The sequence below is a fragment of the Hylobates moloch genome, unplaced genomic scaffold (genome assembly GCF_009828535.3).
Source record: "Hylobates moloch isolate HMO894 unplaced genomic scaffold, HMol_V3 SCAFFOLD_12, whole genome shotgun sequence".
In the NCBI taxonomy this organism is placed as follows: Eukaryota; Metazoa; Chordata; class Mammalia; order Primates; family Hylobatidae; genus Hylobates; species Hylobates moloch.
Genome location: NW_026652287.1, coordinates 19,639,287 through 19,661,126, shown reverse-complemented (window position 1 = coordinate 19,661,126; position 21,840 = coordinate 19,639,287). Strand labels below are relative to the sequence as shown.

The 21,840-nt window shown below is 47.4% G+C and overlaps 1 protein-coding gene across 5 annotated transcripts in view; it reads left to right on the top strand.

Moving 5' to 3' along the window:
* The window catches only part of TPCN1 (two pore segment channel 1), a 77,845-nt gene that overhangs the window by 28,258 nt on the left and 27,747 nt on the right, over positions 1-21,840 (top strand). For all 5 annotated transcript variants that reach the window (XM_058425079.1, XM_058425080.1, XM_058425081.1 and 2 more), the window contains 5 exons: positions 10,642-10,766; positions 16,490-16,666; positions 18,163-18,276; positions 19,068-19,198; positions 20,083-20,171. In XM_058425079.1, the coding sequence (XP_058281062.1) occupies positions 10,642-10,766; positions 16,490-16,666; positions 18,163-18,276; positions 19,068-19,198; positions 20,083-20,171 (636 nt within the window). The remainder of the gene's footprint in view (positions 1-10,641; positions 10,767-16,489; positions 16,667-18,162; positions 18,277-19,067; positions 19,199-20,082; positions 20,172-21,840) is intronic.

Genomic DNA, 21,840 nt, shown 5'->3' with positions numbered 1-21,840 from the left:
GCAGATCATGTGGAATAACACCGACCACAGTTAGAGTGGTTCCAAACACAGACCTCGTTTATTCTTCAGCTCCGACACTTTCTAAATGTGGGAGCCCCCGGGCAAGCAGACCAATCTCTGTGCTTCCGTCCCATCACCCCTCTTCTGAAATGGGGATACTGATGGTATCCACCTCCTAGGGTTGTTGCGGGGATGAAGTTATTTCACATATAAAGTGCTGAGAGTAGTGCGCCTCACAGAATTTGCTCCCCAAGTGTTTGTGTGTGTTATTTTAGCTAAAGCTGAGCTGCTGAGATTGGGGCTAGATTTGGGGGCTGCAGTTTATTGGGAGGTGGGAGAGGGACACATGTGCTAAAAAAAAAAAAAGATGCCATTGCCCTTCCTAAGCAGCAAGGAAGTGTTTGTGGAAGGCTTTTGGTGCCAGCAAGATCTAGGCAGCTGGGCCCTGCTCAGATTGTGGCACTGCCAGCCCTCTGGGGCAGCTCCGCAGTTTGGAGCTGCTTCTGAAGCCATCTGCACCCACCTGCCTGCTCCCCTTGAAGTCACCACATACCTGTAAACATGTAGATGCCACAAGCTGCAGGGGCAGCTAGTTCAGCTGTTCACTGGCTGGTGAACCTCTTCTCTATTGAAATGTCCATGACCAATAGCTATGGAGCCTCTTTTTGAGGCCACGTGGTGATGGGGTACTCACTGCCTCTGTAGACAGGTGCCCCTGGAGGGCAAGGGCTGCCTAGTTCCTACAGTCCCCATTAAGGGCCCAGCACCTAGGAGCTGACCTTGGGCAGGGACAACCCTGGGAATGTCTGCTAAACAAAGGAGTAGATGAACAGGCCAGTTGTTGGTCTTAGAATATTTTCATTAAGAATTATTTCCCGGCCAGGCGCAGCGGCTCATGCCTGCAATCCCAGCACTTTGGGAGGCCAAGGCAGTTGGATCACTTGAGGTCAGGAGTTTGAGACCAGCCTAGCCAACATGGTGAAACCCCATCTCTTCCAAAAAATACAAAAATTAGCCGGGTGTGGTGGTGCACGCCTGTAGTCCCAGCTACTCGGGAGGCTGAAGCACAAGAATTGCTTGAACCTGAGAAGTAGAGATTGTAGTGAGATGAGATTGCACCGCTGTACTCCAGCCTGGGTGACAGAGCAACTCTGTCTCAAAAAAAAGAAAAAAATACATAAAAATTAAAAAATAAAAATAAAAGAATTCTTTCCGGCCAGGTGCAGTGGCTCACACCTGTAATCCCAGAACTCTGGGAGGGCGAGGCAGGTGGATTGCTTGAGCCCAGAAGTTTGTGACCACCCTGATGAACATGGCGAGGCACCATCTCTACAAAAAAAAAAAAAAAAATTAGCTGGGCGTAGTGGCACATGACTATAGTCCCAGCTACTCTGGAGGCTTAGGTGGGAGGATGGCTTGAGCCTAAGAGGTTGAGGCTGCAGTGAGCCATGATAGTGCCACTGCACTACAGCCTGGGCTCAGTAAAAAGAATTATTTCCAAATGGAGGCCAAGGTGAGAGGATCACCTGAGTCCAGGAATTTGAGTCTAGCTTGGGCAACGTAGTGAGACCCTGTCTCTAAAACTAAAGCCCTCTCTGCCGGTCCATCATTTCTAGTTATTAGAAAGCCCTTTCAGATCTAGCAGAAACACCCTGTGAAGTCCATTCCCGAGTCCTCGTTCCACCATTGGCAGCACTGCCACGTATCTGCCCTCACCCACCAGCCACGTGTAGTCTGTGGCCACAGGGCACACATTTTGTCTCTGTGGTGCTGGCTGTCCCTTGGGGGGGGGGCTCCAGCCAGCTCCCTCCATCCTTGGTGCTCCATAGTCACCTGTTGCCTTCGGCAGCCAGCCCGTGAGGCCCAGGCCACAGTCTGCCTGTTAGGAGTTTGGTACAGGCATAGGGAAAAGGGAGAGGGATGTAGCAGGAGCCAGCTCTAAAGATCCTCTCCCGTTGTTCCAAGGAGTCAGTCTTTTTCTGCAGGCAAGCCATGGAAGGATTTTAAGTAGCGGAGTGACACCATCAGACTTCAGCCTTACCCAATTGATTCATCCTGCCTCAAGGGGTCCGGGTCAGGTGGTCAGGAAAGGCCTGGATAGTGAGAGCGAGTCCAGGTTGCTGCAGGCTTTTAGGTGAAAGACAAGAGGCCGCAAAGACCTACTGAGTAGAGATGAGAGGGAGGAGACCTTTCCAGACCTGGTGAGTTACAGGCCATGAGGAGTGAAAAAGAAGATGGGATTAAGATTTCTGGCTCTGAGGACTGTACTCCCAGGGCAGCCAGAAGCTTGGTCCTTCCTGTCTCAGTGGTCCTTGTGGATTTCAGCTGAATGGAACTGTCATTTGTGGCTTTGAAGGGTTATATATCGGGGAAGAGAGACTATCTCTCACCCAAACCAGGACACCTAAAGATAGCAAAGGTTACCTGCTCCCAGGAGAAACCTGTTGCTGGGAGTGTCAGTGAGGCTTGTTAGCAAGGAATGGCCTGCACCGTGGGATGCGTCGGGCCACCTGGTCCCAGGGATGCTGCGGTATAAGTGGTAAGGGATAGGGGAGCTGTTGAGGAGGACCAGACGTCCTCTCCCCACCAGAAACGGGCTGAGAGAGCTCCTGAGCACAAGGAGGAAGCTCCTGTCAATTCAAGGAGACCCCTGTGTGAGAAGAAGGGTGGGAAGGCTCCAAAGGGGGTCTTCACGGCAGCTGCTCACATAGACACTCGCGTCTAGTGTCAGGTGGGAGGGTGGCACTAATGGCTGCTGCCATCTGTGCCAGCTAGCAGCTGCCTGCCCCGCTCCATCATTGTTATTTATGTTACCTAGGACTCTTCTGTGTTGCCGGTGCCAGCCCCTGCCGGGGCATATGGAGGTCGTGGAGGACAGGGCATGGGCTCACGAGGACGCAGCTCCATCCAGCTGCTCGCCTGTGGCTTTTTCTGCTCAGGAGTCACGTTTTGGCTCGGGCTTCCCTGATCCACGTGAGCAGATTGAGGAAGGTGGTTTGACCTTCTCCTGTCTCTGCCTAGGGCTTAGTTCTTTCAGAAATGAGCATTGGGATCAGGGTAGGGAATGCTGCTCTGTTGCTACTGGGAAGAGAAGGGTCAGAATTACCAAGTTCAAACCGCACCCAGATGTCCCACTTCCTACTTGCAACTCCACTGTAGTGATGGAAATGCTAGTGTATTTTTGGTCCTTTTGGCACTAACTACCCTGTCACCCTTTTGGAGTTTCTGATTCTTGAGAGGCAAGTAGTCTACCGATTGGGAGCTGGGCAGCCTAGTTTGGGATCCCAGCCCTGCTTCTCACTAGCAGCATGACCCGCAGAGGCTACTTAGCCTCTGTGCACCTTAGTTTCCTCAAGTCTGAGGTGGGAATAGTAATATTACCTACTTTGGAGGGTTGTTGTAAGAACTAAGTGGGTTAATAGATAGATACAATGTATTTAGATAGGTATCAGTTATCTGTTGATAATAATATTACCTACTTGGCAGGATTGTTGTAAGTACTAAGTAGGTTAATAGATACAGTGTGTTTAGATAGGTGTCAGTTATCTGTTGCCGTTGTAACAAATCACTGCCCCAACATAGTGCCTTAAGATAGCAGCATTTATTTTGCTTGAGTTTGCAGTTTGAGCAGGGCTTGGTGGAGTTGCCTTTTTGCTGTTGTATGTAACATCTGTTTGGACAGCTTAACTGGGGCTGGAGGATCTATTTTTGAGATGGCTCTTTGATGTGGCAGAGAAGTTGGTGCTACCCCTTGGCTGAGTGCCCACCTGGGCTGTGAACTGGGGCCTTGAGTCTTTTCTCTCCACCAGCTGCTTGGGCTTCCTTACAAAATGGTCACTCGGTTCCATAAGTAAGTGCCCCAAGAGAATAAGGTGAAAGTATTTTTATAACCTCAGAAGTCATGAGGTTCCCTGTTCTCTGTTAGTCACAGCAGTCATAAAGGCTTACCTGATTTCAAGAGGAAGAGACACAGCTTCTACCTGTGTGTGGAGAAGTGGCAAGGTTCCAGAAGAGCATGGAAGGTGAAAGATAATGCAGTGGCCACTTATGGAAAATAAATTCTGCCACAGGATAGGTTTTGGCATACAGTAAACCTCACTAAATGTTTGCTACCAGTAGTTTAAAATCATCATCTGCATTCCTTATCCCCGACTCCTCTTCCTTAGAGGGGGTAGTACAGCACAGTGGTTAAGTGCATCTGCTCTGTAGGCAAGCTGCTAGGGGCCGAAGTCTGGCTCAGCCCTTACAGCTGTGTGATCTTGGACAGATTGTTTACCGCTTGACACATTTCTTTAAAGATACAAACCACCAAAGCTTTCTCAATAAGAATAGAAAACCTGAGTGGCCCTATATGTACTGAAGAAGGTTAATATGTAATAAAACCTTTTCCAGAAAGAAAACTTCAGGCTCAGATAGCTTTCCTGGTGAACGCTATACATTAGGGAAGAAATAATACCAATTTGACACCTTCCAGAAAATTGAAAAGGAGGAAATATTTTCTAGCCCATTTTATGAGGCCAGCATTACCTTGATACCCAAACCAGCAAAGACCTCACAAGGAAAGAAACCTTGGATCAACATTCTACATGGACGTAGATGCAAAAAATTTAAACAATTTTGCAAATGCAATAATATATAAAAAGGACAATACATCATGACTAGGGGGACTTAGCTCAGGAATGCAGGGTTGGTTTAATGTTCAAAAATCAATCATTGTAATTCACTATATTAACCAAAGGAAAAAGAAAAACCATGTACAGGTTGAATATCCCTTATCCAAAATGCTTGGGGCCAGAAGTATTTCCGATTTTTAATTTTTTTCAGATTTTGGAATATTTGCATTATACTTACTGGTTGAGTATTTCTAACCTGAAAATCCAGAATGCTCCAGTGAACGTTTTCTTTGAGTGTCATGTTGGTGCTTAAAAAGTTTGGAATTTTGGAGCATTTGGATTTCAGATTTTCAGATTAGGGATACTCAAGCTGAAATCATCTCGAAGTAGACACAGAAAGTGTTTGACAAAATCCAACACCCATTCGTGGTAAGATCTCACAACAAACTAGGCATAGAAAGGAATTTCCTCAGCCTGATAAAGGATATCTATGAGAAACTTCTAGCTTACATCATACTGAGTGGTGAAAAACTGAATGCTTTTCCCCTAAGATCAGGAATGAGACAAAGATATCCCTTCTCATCATTTTTATTCAATATTGTCAGGGAGGTGCTAAACAGTGCCATAAGGCAAGAAAAACGAAAGGCATCTGGATTAGAAAGGAAGAAGTAAAACTGTCCTTATTATCAGACAACATGATCTTCTGTATAGAAACGCCCATGACATTTACAAAAGAGGCCACTAGACCTTTTAAGTAAGTTTATCAAGGTTGCAGGATAGAAGGCCAATATATAAAAATCAGTTGTATTTCTGTATCCTAACAACAAACAATTGGAAATTGAGATTAAAAAGCAACTTCATTTGCAACAGCATCGGAAATATAAAAGACTTAGTGATAAATCTAACAAAAGATGTGTCAGGTCTGTATACTGAACGCTATAAAATATTCCTAAGAGAAATTTAAAAAGATCAAAATAAACTGAGAGATATACCATATTCATGGGTTTTTAAGATGTCTCCCCAATAGATCTGACATAATTTCAATCAAATCCTAGCAGCCTTTTTTTTTTAAAGTAGAAATTGACTAATTATTGTTATTAATTAATTTATTTTTTTTTTGAGACAGAGTCTCAGTCTGTAACCGAAGCTGGAGTGCAGTGGCACAATCTCAGCTCACTGCAACCTCCACCTCCTGGGCTCAAGTGAGTCTCATGCCTCAGCCTCCTGAGTAGCTGGGACTATAGGCACATGCCACCATGCCTGGCTAATTTTTTGTATTTTAGTAGAGACGGGCGGGGTTTCACTGTGTTGCCCAGGGTGGTCTCGAACTCCTAAGCTCAGGTGATCCACCTGCCTTGGCCTCCCCAAGTGCTAGGATTACAGGCATGAGCCACTGCACCTGGCCTGTTATTATTATTGAGACAGGATCTTGCTCTGTCACCCAGGCTGGAGTGCAGTCGCTATGATCATAGCTCTCTCTAGCCTTGACCTCTCAAGCTCAAGCCATCCTCCCATCTCAGCCTCCTGAGTAGCTGGGACTACAGGTGCAAGCCACCATGCCCAGCTAATTTTTATACTTTTTGTTATGAGGTCATAGTATGTTACCCAGACTGGTCTTCAACTCCTGACCTCAAGCGATCCATCCACCTCAGCCTCCCAAAGTGCTGGGATTATAGGCACATGCCACCATGCCTGCCTAATTTTTTTACTTTAAAAAATTTTTTTTTTGTAGAGATAGGTTCTCACTGTATTCCTCAGGCTGGGTTTCTATTGATTGATTGGTTGATTGATTAGACTCTTGGATTAGGGACAAAGAAATTGACTAATTCTAAAGTTTATTTGGAAGTTCAAATTTTTTTACTTTTTAACTTTTTTTTTTTTTTTTTGGTAGAGATAGGGTCTCACTATATTCCCCAGGCTGGGTATGTATGTATGTATGTATGTATGTATGTATGTATGTATGTATGTATTTATTTATTTATTTGGACTCCTGGATTAGGGACAAAGAAATCGACTAATTCTAAAGTTTATATGGAAGTTCAAAAGAACTGGGCTAGCCAAAACAACTTTGAAAAAAAGACGAACAAAGTTGGAGGATTAACACTACCTGATTTTAAGACTTATAAAGCCTCAGTAATCAAGACATCGAGGTATTGATGTGAAATCTTTGTTTTTATTTTTCTTTTTTAAAGGGAGTGTCTTTCTATGTTGTCCAGGCTGGCTTTAACTACTGAGCTAAAGTGATCCTCTTGCCTCAGCCTCCTGGGCAACTGCGACTACAGGCTTACACCACTGTGCCTGGGCAACAGGCTTACACCACTGTGCCTTGATGTGGAATCTTTTTTATTTTAATTTTTTTGTAGAGACAGGATCTCACTGTGTTGCCCAGGCTAGTCTTGAACTCTTGGGCTCAAGTGATCCTCCCCACCTTAGCCTGATGTGAAATCTTTATGACCAGGGGTTAGGCAAAGATTTCTTAGATATGATATCAAAAGTATTAATCCATAAAAAGAACAAATGGATAAGTTGGCCTTCATCAAAATTTGTAAAACTTCTGTTTTAGTGACCTTTGAAAGGCACTGTTAGAAAAGAATGAGAAGACAAACTACAAATGGGAAAATACTTGCAAATCATCATGTATCTGATAGACTTGTATCCGGAGTGTATAAAAGAGCTCTCAATTTAATAATTTAAAAAAACAACAAAAAGGTGAAAGATCTGGACACTTCAAAGAAGATAGACAAATGGTAAATAAACATATGGAAAGATATGCTACATTATTGTTAGGAAAATGCAAATTTCAAGCATGAACATGAAAAACAATGATATACCACTACCCATCTTTTGAAATGCTTAAAGTTGGCCAGGCGCAGCAGCCCATGCCTGTAATCCCAACACTTTGGGAGGCTGAGGCGGGCAGATCACCTGAGGTTCGGAGTTCAAGGCCAGCCTGGCCAACATGGTGAAACCTCATCTCTACTAAAAATATTTAAAAATTAGCCAGGCATGGTGGTGCGTGCCTGTAATCCCAGCTACTCGGGAGGCTGAGGCAGGAGGATCACTTGAACCCAGGAAGTGGAGGTTTCAGTGAGCTGAGATGGTACCACTGCACTCCAGCCTGGGTGACAGAGTGAGACCGTCTCAAAAAAAAAAAAAAAAATGCTTAAAAAGAGTGAGCACGTCAACAGTTGGTGGAGATGTGGAGGAACTGGAACTCTCATATACTGCTAGTGAGAATGTAAAATGGTACAATCATTTTGGAAAACAGTTTGGCAGTTTTGTAAAAAGTTAAACATGTGATCTAGCTATTTCACCTCTAGCTTTACCAAAAGAAACAAAAAGTGTATGTCCACACAAAGCCCTGAATGAATGTTCATAGCAACTTTGAAATAACCCAAAACTAGAAACAATCTTAACTGTTCATCAACAGGTGAATGGATAAACTGTTGTATATTTATTACTCAGCAAAGAAACAGAATGAACTGTTGGTATACAGTGCAATGTGGATGAGTTTTTAAATAATTATTCTGTGTGAAAGAATCCAAGCAAAAAAAAAAGAATATATACTGTATTATTCCATTTATATAATACATCATGTAAATGTATATATTATATGTAATAATAGATGCAGATTCATCTAATAGTAACAGAATGCAGCTCAGTGGTTGCCTGGGCATGGATGGGCAAGGAGGCATGGGAGGGTGGTGGATATGTTATCTTGATTGTTGTGATGATTTTACAGATATGCATGTAGGCCAGAATGTATCAAACTGTATTCTTAAAATATATACTGTTTATTGTGGCACAACTTAGCGAAACTGTTTTTAAAAATGGGTAGGGTTGGCCAGGCACGATGGCTCACATCTGTAATCCCAGAACTTTGGGAGGCCCAGGCAGGTGGATCACTTGAGGTCAGGAGTTCAAGACCAACCTGGCCAACATGCTGAAACCCTGTCTCTACTAAAAATACAAAAATTAGCTGGGCATGGTGGTAGGCACCTGTAATCCCAGCTGCTCGGGAGGCTGAGGCAGGAGAATCACTTGAACCTGGGAAGCAGAGGTTACAGTGAGCCAAGATCACGCCATTGCATTCCAACCAGGGTGACAGAGTGAGACTCCATCTCAAAAAAAGGAAGAAAGAAAAAACAAGGGTGGAGCAGCTGGGTACAGTGGCCCACACCTGTAATCTCAACACTTCGGGAGGCCAAGGCAGAATTGCTTGATTCCAGGAGTTCGAGACCAGCCTGGGCAACAAAAGGAGACTCCATTTCTATAAAAATACAAAAATTAGCCAGGGATGATGGTGCATGCCTGTAGTCCCAGCTGCTCAGGAGGCTGAAGCAGGAGGATCTCTTGAACTCAAGAGTTTAAGACTGCAGTGAGCCATGCTTGTGCCCCTGTACTCCATTCTGGGTGACAGAGTGAGATCTTGTGTCTTAAAAAAAGCAGGGAGCTGGGGAAGTAAGTTGCATGTGGCTGGACCTCATTGTTCATGACTGGCGATTCACGATCAGAAGGACATTTTGCAACCCAGCAGGCCTTTGAGCCCTGTCAGTTTCCTGTCCCTTGCATGGTTGTAAGCCTTACACATTTGCTTTCTGCCAACTGTGCAAATCCCAGTATCAAAACATTAGATTTTTTTTTTTTTGTTTTTAAAGACGGAGTCTTGCTCTGTCCCCTAGGCTAGAGTAGTGATGCGATTTTGGCTCACTGCAACCTCTGCCTCCCAGGTTCAAGTGATTCTCATGCCTCAGCCTCCTGAGTAGCTGGGATTACAGGCACCTTCCACCACACCTGGCTACTTTTTGTATTTTTAGTAGAGTTGAGGTTTCGTCACGTTGGCCATGCTGGTCTTGAACTCCTGATCTCAGGTGATCCGTCCACCTTGGCCTCCCAAAGTGCTGGGATTATAGGCATGAACCACCATGCTCAGCCCAAAACATTAGATTCTTTATCTTCCTTCAGGTGGATCATTTACAATGCAGATTTACAGATTTCTCTCAGATTCACTTCTTCCCAATGAATGCGTGATTTCTTGGTGCCATTGTTTACTGTGTGTAAACTACTGAGTCTCAGGATTATTGTGACAAACCCAACGCAGACTCCTCCTTATCAGCTTGGATTTTGGAAATTTAGGGGTAGATTTCAGGCATAGCTGGATTCCAGAGGTGCAGCTGGTGTTAGTGTTATCTCTTGGTTATTGTTTTGTTGTCTGCTGACTTCCTTCTCAGGCAAGTTTTCCCCATGTGGTGGCAGAGGCAGCCGCCAGCAACAACAGGGAAAGAGCCCCTCCTTCCTAATTGGCCCGGGAACAGTTTCAAGTTCAGCTGTCACTGGCCAGACTTGGGTCAGCAGCTATGCCTGAACCAATCCCTGGGCCCAAGGGAGACGAGGGGCTTATTGCCAGGCCCAGGTCACCTGCCTGGGAGCCAGGGGTGGAGTTGGCCAGAGCCAAACAATGTGGACAGAGAGCAAGGAGGGGATGTTCTACAGAGACAGATGGCCCAGTGTTGCTGGGAGAGGAGGGCGTGGCTGTCAGCAGGGAAGAGCAACAGATGGCCCTGCACCAGGGGACAAATCCAGTTGTTTTTAATTTTTAACTAAGTAGAATATTAATATGCTTCCAAAAGTCAAAGGATTCAAAAAGGGTCCGTCTACCCTGTTCCTTATAGCCCTTGTAGGGCGACTGATTTCATTGACTTCTCATTTTTCCTTCCTGTGTTTCTTTTGGTAAAGATAAGTCGATGTATTTATGTTTTCTTGTTTCCTCCCTTTTGTACACATTAGAGAGCATACTATTTGTACTCTTTTGTACTTGCTTTTTTCACTTATCAAGAGAAAAGAAAACATTTGTAACCAGATGTGCTAATTCTTGCCGTTGTCAGTACACAGCATGGAGGTTGATTTGAAGATGACGGGATGTCCATGTGAGCATATGAAGGGGCTGCCAGGCTTTTCTTCTGCCGAACGGTGTCTTTATGCTCTTAAGCCTGGTTGCCAAGTGAATCTCTCTCCTCTTCCAATGCAGATGGCGGCAGCTATGCCATCCACGACTCTCAGGCCCCCAGTCTCAGCTCTGGGGGTGAGAGTTCCCCCTCCAGCCCCACACACAACTGGGAGATGAATTACCAAGAGGCAGCAATCTACCTCCAGGTGAGTATCTCCAGTCAGGCCCTGGCGGTTGTCTGCACCTGTGGGTGGGGTGGGGCAGCCAAGACCCTGTTAGGTGCCCAGAAATTCAGTTCCAGCATTGGTTCATGCTGCTGCTGCTCGTGTGTGAGCTTCAGGTTCATAAGATGGGCTGACGTGACCGTGCTCATAGGGGAAAACTGCTGTGCACCAGCTTGTCTTCAGACCCCTGTTTGGGGCTATGCCAACCCCCACAATTCCCAGAGTCTGTCCACTCGGCCTTCCCTGCCACCCTCCCTCTTCTCACGGCACACTGAGAGGCCACGTTCTCAGGAGGGAATTCTTTACATACTGAATGCTATAGCTTTATTCCTATTTAACTTGTTGCTGCTTTCCTGTTTGCTATTTTAGGAATTTTTTTTTTTTTTTGAAAAAAATATTTTTGGCCAGGCGTGGTCGCTTATGCCTGTAATCCCAGCACTTTGGGAGGCCAAGGTGGGCAGATCACTTGAGATCAGGAGTTCGAGACCAGCCTGGCCAACGTAGTGAAACCCTGTCTCTACTAAAAATACAAAAAATTAGCTGAGCGTGGTGGTGGGCGCCTGTAATCCCAGCTACTCGGGAGGCTGAGACAGGAGAATCGCATGAGGTGGAGGTTGCAGTGAGCCGAGATCACACCACTGCACTCCAGCCTGGGCGACAATGCAAGACTCTGTCTCCAAAAAAAAAAAAAAAAAAAATTTGTATTTTTGCGTGAAAGTAATACATGCTTATTATGATAAATTTAGATACAAAGAGGAATGAAGAAACATTCACCTAAGGCAGTCACTGTCAACATTATTTCCTTCCAGGTTTAAAAAAATGTATTATAAGAATAATATATCTGTTTTCCAAAAAAGTCATATGGTATGTGCAATTTTATAGTCTGCTTTTTTTTTCATAGCATAAGCTTTTTTTTTTTTTGTCTTTTTTTGGAGACAGTCTCACTCCATCACCCAGGCTGGAGTTGAATTGCAGTGGCTTGATCTCGGCTCACTGCAACCTCTGCCTCCCGGGTTCAAGCAATTCTGCTGCCTCAGCCTCCGGAGTAGCTGGGACCACAGGCACATGCCACCATGCCCGGCTAATTTTTGTGTTTTTAGTAGAAATGGGGTTTTGCCATGTTGGCCAGGCTGGTCTCAAACTCTTGACCTCAGGTGATCCGCCCACCTCAGCCTCCCAAAGTGCTGGGGTTACAGGCATGAGCCACCATACCTGGCTATTTAAATAGCTTTAAATTATGTCAGGTAAATTATCCTAATTTACTTAACCTGATAATCTTGAATACTTTCCCTTATTGTAAATTATAGTCCAAGGACAATCTATACATAGCACCCCCACCCCCTTACATCTAGGATTATTTTACTAGGAAAGTAAAAGAAATGGAAATTCTAAGAAATGGAATTACCGGATAGAAGGAATCAACAATTTTTAGGGCCTTGATGTTCAGCATGGAATCCTCTCCACAGGAAGTATTTCCTCTTTACTGATGGCCCCACTGGCGGTGACATTTTAACCTTAATCTTGCCAATCTTGTCACTGTAAGATTTCAGTTTCTGGTTTGCATTGAGTAAGAGTTTGGATGAGGAAATAGACTTTTTCTTAAATGCATTTGAATCATAATTTTCCCTAATCTTTCTTATGTGAAGCAGCTCTCCACTGCAAGTATTTGTTTTGTCATTTAAAAAGGATTTAGTGAAATTCAAGCCTGGGCAACATGGCAGAACTCATCTCTGGAAAAAATACAAAAATTAGCCAGGCGTGGCATGTGTACCCTCTAGTCCCAGCCGCTTGTGAGACTGAGGTGAAGGGATCGCCTGAGTCCGGGAAGTTGAGGCTCCAGTGAGCCATGTTTGTGTCACTGCACTTCAGCCTGGGTGACAAAATGAGACCCTGTCTAAAAAAAAAAAAAAAAGATTTAATGAAATTTAGACATTTGTTTGATGGTTGTTCAATCATCTGTTTCTCATATGTTCATGCAGCATCATATACACCTAAATGATCATGTTTTCTTTCAAATTAAGGCAACAGAATGTTTTAGGGAAATTGTCCCAAGCACAGGCATACTTGTTAATGATCTAGCAGGGACATCTTATGCACATCGCCTTCTCCGAGGCTGGATAAGAGTGTGGAATAGGTCAGAACACAGACTCAGAATGGTTGAAGCCCTGAGGATCCTGATCATTCCTTCCTTCCTTTCCTAAGCAGGTGAGGATATTGGTAATGAAAATAGGAACTTAAGGGGGCACCTGCTAATCTTTGTAACAAGCCTCTGAGGCTGTAGTGATCATCTCCCACTTTACAGGTATGGCGACTGAGACTCAGAGGGGCCAAATGATGCCCAAGGCCACCCAGCTAGGGAGTTGCAGAGCTCCACATTTAAACTGTTTAGCCTCCAGATGATGTTTTTTATTCTGTGTGCTGTTGCATCACTTATGAACTGACCTTGTGCATCTCCTTGAAAATGGGCCATGTATTTGTGGGAAAAAGCAGTTATGGAACAGCTGGTGTTGTATGATCATTTTAAATTGATGTCATACAGCAGCATGTGCATGTGAGTATGTATGTGTACGGATATCCATACGTATCTCGAAAGTTGTTTAAATATTAAAGGTGATTATCTCTGGCTGATGGAATTTTTACTACCTTACAAATTTATATTGTTTAAATTATTTTACCAAAAATGCATTATTTTTTAAAAATTAAAGAAAAACTTGGATTTCACAGTCATTCACGGCTGTTCCTAGAGGATGAGATGGCCTCTTTTTCTTGAGACAGACTCTCACTCCGTTGCCCGGGCTAGAGTGTAGTGGTGCGATCTCGGCTCGCTGCAACCTCCTCCCAGGTTCAGGCGATTCTCCTGCCTCAGCCACCCAGGTAGCTGGGATTACAGGCACCTGCCGCCACACCCGACTAATTTTTGTATTTTTAGTAGAGATGGGGTTTCACCATGTTGGTCAGGTTGGTCTCAAACTTCTGACCTCAAGTGATCCACCTGCTTAAGCCTCCCAAAGTGCTGGGATTACAGGCGTGAGCCTCTGTGGCCGGCTCAAGATGGCTTGCCTTTTCACGCTTGCAGCCAGGCTGCGGGTGCTGCAGTGAGCCAGGTTGCTGGTGTGCATGGATAATTGGCCCTCGCTGCTTTGAGGGTGTCTGGTGCCTGCAGTTTCCTCTCTTCCCACATTTTACCTGTTAACTCACTCATCCTCTGGAGCCATGTGCTCAGCAGTCCTGGCGCCTTTGAAACAGTACGCATTTCTGTGTGGACTTGGACCCCATTTCTGTGTGGACTTGGACCCCAGGGACCGGAGAGCAAAGGCCTAGAAATAGCTACAACTGGCCTTCCTTATTTTTCCAAATCTAGTTTATGATCAGCAGCCAGGAAACAGGGCCGATGTTCTCTGGGGTTTTCGTCAGAATCCAGTGCCATGGGTGATATTTCCATCTGTTGGTGGAGACCTCATTACCCCCATCTCTTCTGGGACAATTCCAAGTCCTAGAGTTAAAATCTGAGCCCCCATGTCAATGGTTCTTCTAGCGAGACCTTCATTCCTGGCTATTTGTTGGAAGAAATTGCCCAAGAAATACATTTTTTTTTTTAGTTATTGAAACCAGAAGCTTCCCAGACCACTGTGTGTGGCCCCCTGCCCACTGCTGTGGTCATGGAGGTGGTAGTGAAAACCACAGCCCTGCACAGAGCACAGAACCGTGTTCAACTTACCCTCTGTTGACTGCCAAGGTGTTTGCTCCCTTTGACATGCCTGCCCCTGCCAGGTTTGCTGCTGGGTCTGTGGTTTGTCTTGATTTTTTGCTAATGAGGGGAGCAGTTTATCCAGCTTCAGGGAAGTGACTCACTCACAGTCACTCTGCAAACTGCAGGCAGGGCCTTTCCCAGAATAAGTTTGTGAGAATGGGCCGAGCATGGTGGCTCACACCTGTAATCCCAGCACTTTGGGAGGCTGAAGTGGGCGGATTACTTGAGCTCAGGAGTTCGAGACCAGCCTGAGCAACATGGTGAAATACCATCTCTACTAAAAATACAAAAATTAGCCAGGTGTGGTGGTGCGTGCCTGTCATTTCAGCTACCCGGGAGGCTGAGGCAAGAGAATTGCTTGAACCCAGGAGGTGGAGGTTGCAGTGAGCCAAGATTGCACCACTGCACTCCAGCCTGGGTGACAGAGCAAGACTCTGTCTCAAAAAAAAGAAAAAAAAGTTGTTACATAACATATAAATATATCAAAATATCACATTGTACCCCATATACAATTATTATTTGTCAATTAAAACAAAGTAGGGTATGGGGAATCCTGAATTAAGTAAATGTATAGTAGCAATAAGCCACTGTGCAGCTCTTTTTATTTTTTTGGAGACAAGGGCCCAGGCTGGAGTATAGTGGTACAATCTTGGCTCACTGCAACCTCCACCTCCTGGGCTCAAGTGATTCCCCTGCCTCAGCCTCCCAACTAGCTGGGACTACAGGTGCATGCCACCATACCCAGCTAATTTTTGTATTTTTAGTAGAGACGAGGTTTCACCATGTTGGCCAGGCCGGTCTCGAACTCCTGACCTCAGGTGATCTACCAGCCTCAGCCTCCCAAAGTGCTGGGATTACAGGCATGAGCCACTGCACCTGTTCTGGGTAGCTCTTGATGGGTGTTAAAGGGTCTGACTAGGCAGGGTTATTGGCTTCTTTTTTTCTGGTAATGTTCATATAACTTACGATAATAGCAAATACCTGTAGTGAGCTGACTGTGTGGCAGACACCACCCTAAGTGCCTCACAAATGTCCTCACCTTTCCTCTTCACAACAGCTCCAGGAAGAAGCACTAATGTTAGTGCCTTTATCGTTGAAGAAGCTCAGCCTCAAGGGTGAAAGAACCTTCCCAACATTCCTCAGGGAAGGAGTAGAAAGCCAGGGTTCAGCTCGTGTGGTTCCTCCCAGGCCTCTGAGCTCTTTACGCTCTGCTGGGCACTCCTAGAGGGAGAACTTGGCCTCTGAGGGGATTGGACATGCCTGTTTCTCTTTACCTCCTCTCAGGACCTTTTTTCTTTTTCTTTCTTTTTTTCTTTTCTTTTTCTTTTTTTTTTTTTTTGAGACCAGGTCTTGCTCTGTGGTCCAGGCTGGAGTGAAGTGGCACGATCTTGGCTCACTGCAGCTTTGACCTCCTGGGCTCAAGTGATTCTCCCACCTCAGCCTCCCAAGTGGCTGGCACCAGGGGTCTCACCATGTTGCCCAGGCTGGTCTCAAACTCATGGGCTCAAGCGATCCTCCTGCCTCGGCCTCCCAAAGTGCTGGGATTACAGGCATGAACCACCGCACCCAGCCCCTCTCCTCTTTTTTAAGAGATGGCGTCTTGCTGTGTTGCCCAGGCTAGACTTGAAGTCCTGGCTCAAGGGATCTTCTCGCCTTGGCCTCTGGAGTAGCTGGGATGTCACCACACCTGGCTGTCTCTGGACCCTTTTAGTCTTTGGCTCCTCCGAGTGGTTTTTAAGAAACAGCAAGTCTCTTGAGCCCATCAGCAGGCAGGAGTGAGACCTGACCACTGTGAGTTTCGCGAAGATCATTTTGATTTTCCAGCATCTTCTGTCTCTGGCCTGAATCTCTCCTCGCCTGCCTGGGGCCTTTCTTTCCTCCCCTGCCCGCAGCTCCTCTTTGGCGTTGGATGGGTCTCCAGGCTCACATGCCCACACTACTCTCATCTTTTCAGGAAGGCGAGAACAACGACAAGTTCTTCACCCACCCCAAGGATGCCAAGGCGCTGGCGGCCTACCTCTTTGCACACAATCACCTCTTCTACCTGATGGAGCTGGCCACAGCCCTGCTGCTGCTGCTGCTCTCCCTGTGTGAGGCCCCCGCCGTCCCTGCACTCCGGCTCGGCATCTATGTGAGTGCACATGCTCCTCACACGGGGGGCTGGGAGCCACGGCTTTCAGAGCAAGCAACAGAATTCCAAAAAGGAACATTCTGGGAGGGCAAACACTGCAAACGGACTTAAAACAGAGAGATACGAGGCGTCATAGAGGCCTTGGGAGCGGAAATGCCTGGGTGTCCCTGCTGGAGTGAATGGCCTTCACCCAGTCTCTCTGGGATTCTGCCCACCAGTAAATTCCAGGGAGGGGAAGTGTCCCAGGCCCTGCTCAGGACCAGTGCCCACACCTTGGCTCCAGGTGGGGAGGGCACCCAGTGGACAGTCCCACTACTCTGTCTCCAGCCTCAAAGGAGAAGGCAGTTCAGTGTGGTCACCATGGGAGGCGGGGGATGTTTCCTGGGCAGCTCCAGCCCCGCAGATGTCCCCACACCCAGGCCCAGCCATCATTCAGTGGGGGCCAGAGCAGGTGTGGAGCTGTGCTTGTCCCCTTCTCAAGGAGTGTATGGTAGGCATGGAAGCAGGGAAGGGAGCCTGTGCCTGTTGAGTTAGGAAGCGCTTATCCAGCCTGGCCTCCGAGGCCCTCCATGACTCAGTTTCCCTTCCTGTTTCTCCTTCTTCATGCCTGGAACTCACAGCTCCAGCCAGTCTGTGTTTCTTCCTCTGCACACCTCCCCCATGCCGTCCCCTGTGCTGGAGTCCTTCTTCCCATCCCTTCACTCTATCAATTCCCGCCCACCGGAATGCCCACAGGCCCTGGACCACCCCACCCCCAGGAGGAGGAGCTCTCCCATGTCTGTTTCCCAGAAGCGCTTGACTTCCCTGCTGGGAAGATTTTCCATCTAAGGGTTTTCCATGTCTTGTCCTTTTGTCCAAAATGAGGATGAGAGTTTTAGGGGCTACTCTCTGCTTGACAGTCCTTGTTTCTTTGACAATCGGATTTTATTTCTTAAGTTCCTAATTGATGCTTTCTTAGTGTCTTTTATAGATCTTTTTGTAAATTACATGAAATCCCTCTTAGAACAAGGCTAGATATTAAATTTTACCTTATCTTGTTTTTCTTACTTTTTTTTTTTTTTTTTTTTTTTGAGACTGAGTCTCCCTCTGTTGCCCAGGCTGGTGTGCAGTGGCACCATCTCGGCTCACTGCAACATCTGCCTCCTGGGCTCAAGCGATTCTCCTGCCTCAGCCTCCTGAGTAGCTGGGATTACAGGGGTGCACCACCACGCCCAGCTAATTTCTTTTTCTTACTTTTAAACTTCAGGCTCCTTCCTGATTTTTCATCATTTGGACCAGCACGTCAGTTTCATGGATATCGAGTTTATGTTTAGTTGTTCTGGGGAAAGCTCCGTGACCAAGGCTCTGTCTTTAGGCATGCAGGGCCAGGTTTTTGTAACTCTGATGTGTGTTGGGAGGATGTCCTGGGGCACTCCCAGGTCCTGGGAGGGTTGGGCAAAGAGGAGTGGCCATGGGCTGGGCTGGCCATGACACATCTCCACACCCTCTGGTCTCAGGTCCATGCCACCCTGGAGCTGTTCGCCCTGATGGTGGTAGTATTTGAACTCTGCATGAAGTTACGCTGGCTGGGCCTCCACACCTTCATCCGGCACAAGCGGACCATGGTCAAGGTGATGTGTCCGCCCATCTGTCCCTCCCCTTGGAGCCTTTTCTCCCAGGTCACCTTCAAACCTGTCTCTTTGGTACAATTCAGAATCCACCATGGGCCCAGTCCATGCTCAGAGGTGTAACCCTAGGGTCCCTGTCCTGACCATGCCCTCAGCCTTGTGGGTGCCCTGGATGTCGTGGTGATGCCAGGAGTAGCTAATGTGATGGGGTGTTTAGTAGTAGCTGCCAGGCACTGGTGCAGTCACCTTGGAGAGAGATGTGCTGCTCTCCATGTTTTACATTCATCTGGAGATGTGGGGCTCACACCCAGCTCTGCCCCCTGCGCCCGGCTCACCTGTCCCTAGTGTTGCACATCTTCTCTCTGTGCCGCAGAGAGTGGCGTGAGTAGGAGCACGTCAAGGTGGCACTTTGTAGTGTGTGGAGCATGTGCGCTACTCTAGGAGAGTATAGCCAAGTAAGCAGAGCTGAAGAGGAGCTGCAGGCCCCAGGATCCCTGATGTGAGTGGGGAGGGCTGATCGAGGGGTCCTGGCAGAGTGGCGGTTTTGCCTCCTCAGTGGATACCAGCAGTCACACAGCCCTTGCATTCTTCTGGTGCCACACACCCGTGCCAGCAGCTGGAATTTTTTTCTTCTGGGGCTGCCTGATGTTGGCAGGAAGTGTGAGGAGGGCTGGAGAGAGGAGAAGGCCTCTCGAGGCCAGAGTGGGCACTGCCTCTCTGGCCCCCCGTTCCAGGTATGCAGGATGATGGCTGGGCTGCAGGGGCTGATGGTGCTCCATGCCTGCCGCCCGCAGACCTCGGTGCTGGTGGTGCAGTTTGTCGAGGCCATTGTGGTGTTGGTACGGCAGATGTCCCATGTGCGGGTGACCCGAGCACTGCGCTGCATTTTCCTGGTGGACTGTCGGTATTGCGGTGGCGTCCGGCGGTAAGGCCTGGGTGGGGAGCTGGGCAGACAGTCACTATCCTGGCATGGCCTGACCTCTGGGCCGGTGGGGCAGGAGCTTGTGAGTCAGTGATGAGGTCGACCCTGCATGCTGGTGGAGTACACGCACACTCACTCTCCCTCTGCCATTCCACCCACGCACAGGAGAAGGCGGTATTCCTGCCACAGTGTAGGTTTGCTGCCTCTGGGTCCAGGGCTTTTTCCCATCTTATCCTCAGCCTTCCAGAGCTGCTTCCTCGCTCTGTGCGTGTTATCTACCCAAATGCAGGCAGCCCAGCAGTATCCATGTGACACAAGCAGACTCTCCTGCCACCTCCATTGAGGCTGTAGGACCAAACTCAAACCAGACCAAGCCTTGACTGAAATTTATTTTGGGAGACTCAATCTGGAAAATTCCTTGGCTGGGCTACTGTTGCTGAGAGTGGGTTTGCAATTCATTCTCTGTGCCTATCTGCAAAGCTAGAAACAGGACTCGGTGTCCTTGAAACAGGCCCAGTGTCCCAGGACTAAGTGGCCTTGAAATGTCTTTATGCCTTCCACATCCTGCTCATGGAAACTGACCTTTGCACCCAAGGTCATGCCCTTGGCCTTCTGCTGCTCCGTTCCCTGCTTGCTTGGCACTCACCTCCCTGGGCCCTCACCAGGTGGAGGTGGCTGTGTGCTATGCCTGCCCTAGTTCTTCCCTGCCATCCACTGAGTGAGGGTCTCAAGCCACTTTAGGAAAAAATGAAGCATGATGTCACACCAGAGTGCGGCAGGGTTTAGTATTTCGAGTCAGAAGCACTAGGCCCCCATCTCAACAAGGAGGAGTCCCAGACAGCCCGCCCCAGCTGGTGCCTCCCCTGAGCTGACCCATCTCTCCCCAGCAACCTGCGGCAGATCTTCCAGTCCCTGCCGCCCTTCATGGACATCCTCCTGCTGCTGCTGTTCTTCATGATCATCTTCGCCATCCTCGGTGAGTTCCCGCTTCTGAGGCCCAGGTGCGCTAGAAAAGCAAGTTCATGGTGGATGAAAAATTATTTTGGGCCTGGCTCAGTGGCTCACGCCTGTAATCCTAGTATTTTGGGAGGTCGAGGTGGGTGGGTAACCTAGGTCAGGAGTTTGAGGCCAGCCTGGTCAACATGGTAAAATCCAGTCTCTACTAAAAATACAAAAATTAGCTGGGCGTGGTGGCACACACCTGTAATCCCAGCTGCTTCGGAGGCTGAGGCAGGAGAATTGCCTGAACCCGGGAGGCCAAGGTTGCAGTGAGCTGAGATCGTGCCACTGCTTTCCAGCTTGGGCAACAACAGAGTGAGTGAGATTTTGTCTCAAAAAAAAAGAAAAGAAAAGAAAAATTATTTTGACAGTGCCTTAGTCCTTTTGGACGGCTATAACAAAATGCCATAGACTGGGTGGCTTATAAACAACAGAAGTTTATTTTTCCCCGACTGGGTGGCTTATAAAAAACAGAAGTTTATTTTTCCCCGTTCTGGGCTGTGAGATCTGGAAGTCCAAGATCAAGGGCCAGCCGTGGATGTCTGGTGAGGGCCTATTTCCTGATCCATAGGTGGTGCCTTCTAGCTGTGTCCTCACGTGGTGGAAGGTGGGAGGCACCTCTCTGAGGCCTCTTTTTTTTTTTGAGACGGAGTTTCACCCTGTCACCCAGGCTGGAGTGCAGTGGCACGATCTCGGCTCACTACAACCTCTGCTTGCCTCCCAGGTTCAAGGGATTCTCCTGTCTCAGCCTCCCGAGTAGCTGGGACTACAGGCACCTGCCACCATGCCCATCTAATTTTTGTAGTTTTAGTAGAGATGGGGTTTCACCATATTGGCCAGGCTGGTCTCCAACTTCTGACGTTGTGATCCACCTGCCTCGGCCTCCCAAAGTGCTGTGATTATAGGTGTGGGCCACCACGCCCGGCCTCTGGGGCCTCTTTTATATGGGCACTAATCCCATTCGGGAGGACTTCACACTCATGACCTCTTCACCTCCCACAGCCCCCACCTCCTAACACCCTCAACTTGGGGATTAGGATTTCAACGTAGGGATTAGGGGCAGGGGACACAAACATTCAGACCAGAGCAGGTAGTTTTAGAAATTCAGAAAGATTTTAATAATACGCCAGGCATGGTGTCCCACGCTGACTGTTGCAGCATTCTGGGAGGCTGAGGCCGGCAGATCGCTTGAGTCCAGGAGGTCGAGACCATCCCTACAAAAAAAAAAAATACAGAAATTAGCTGGGTATGGTGGTGTGTGGTGTGCACCTGTGGTCCCTGCTACTCAAGAGGTGAGGCAGGAGGATCACCTGAGCATGGGGAGACAGAGGTTGCAGTGAGCTGTGACGGCACCACTGCGTTCCAGCCTGGGCAACAGAGCAAGACCCTGTCTCAAAAATAAATAAATAATAATAACATGAACACCCATGGACCTACCATCCAGCTTAGGAAATGAAGCCGTAGAAATAAAGTGGAAGGCACGTTTGTGACCTTTAGTGACCGTGATTCCCACTTTCCCCAAAGGTACCCCCTGTCCTACGCTTATCATTCCCATGCACGTCTTCATATTTTACTTCACATTTACATTTTCCCAAGTGACAAAGAAATAATGCTTTGCATACTTGAAAAAGTCTCTAAGTGGTTAT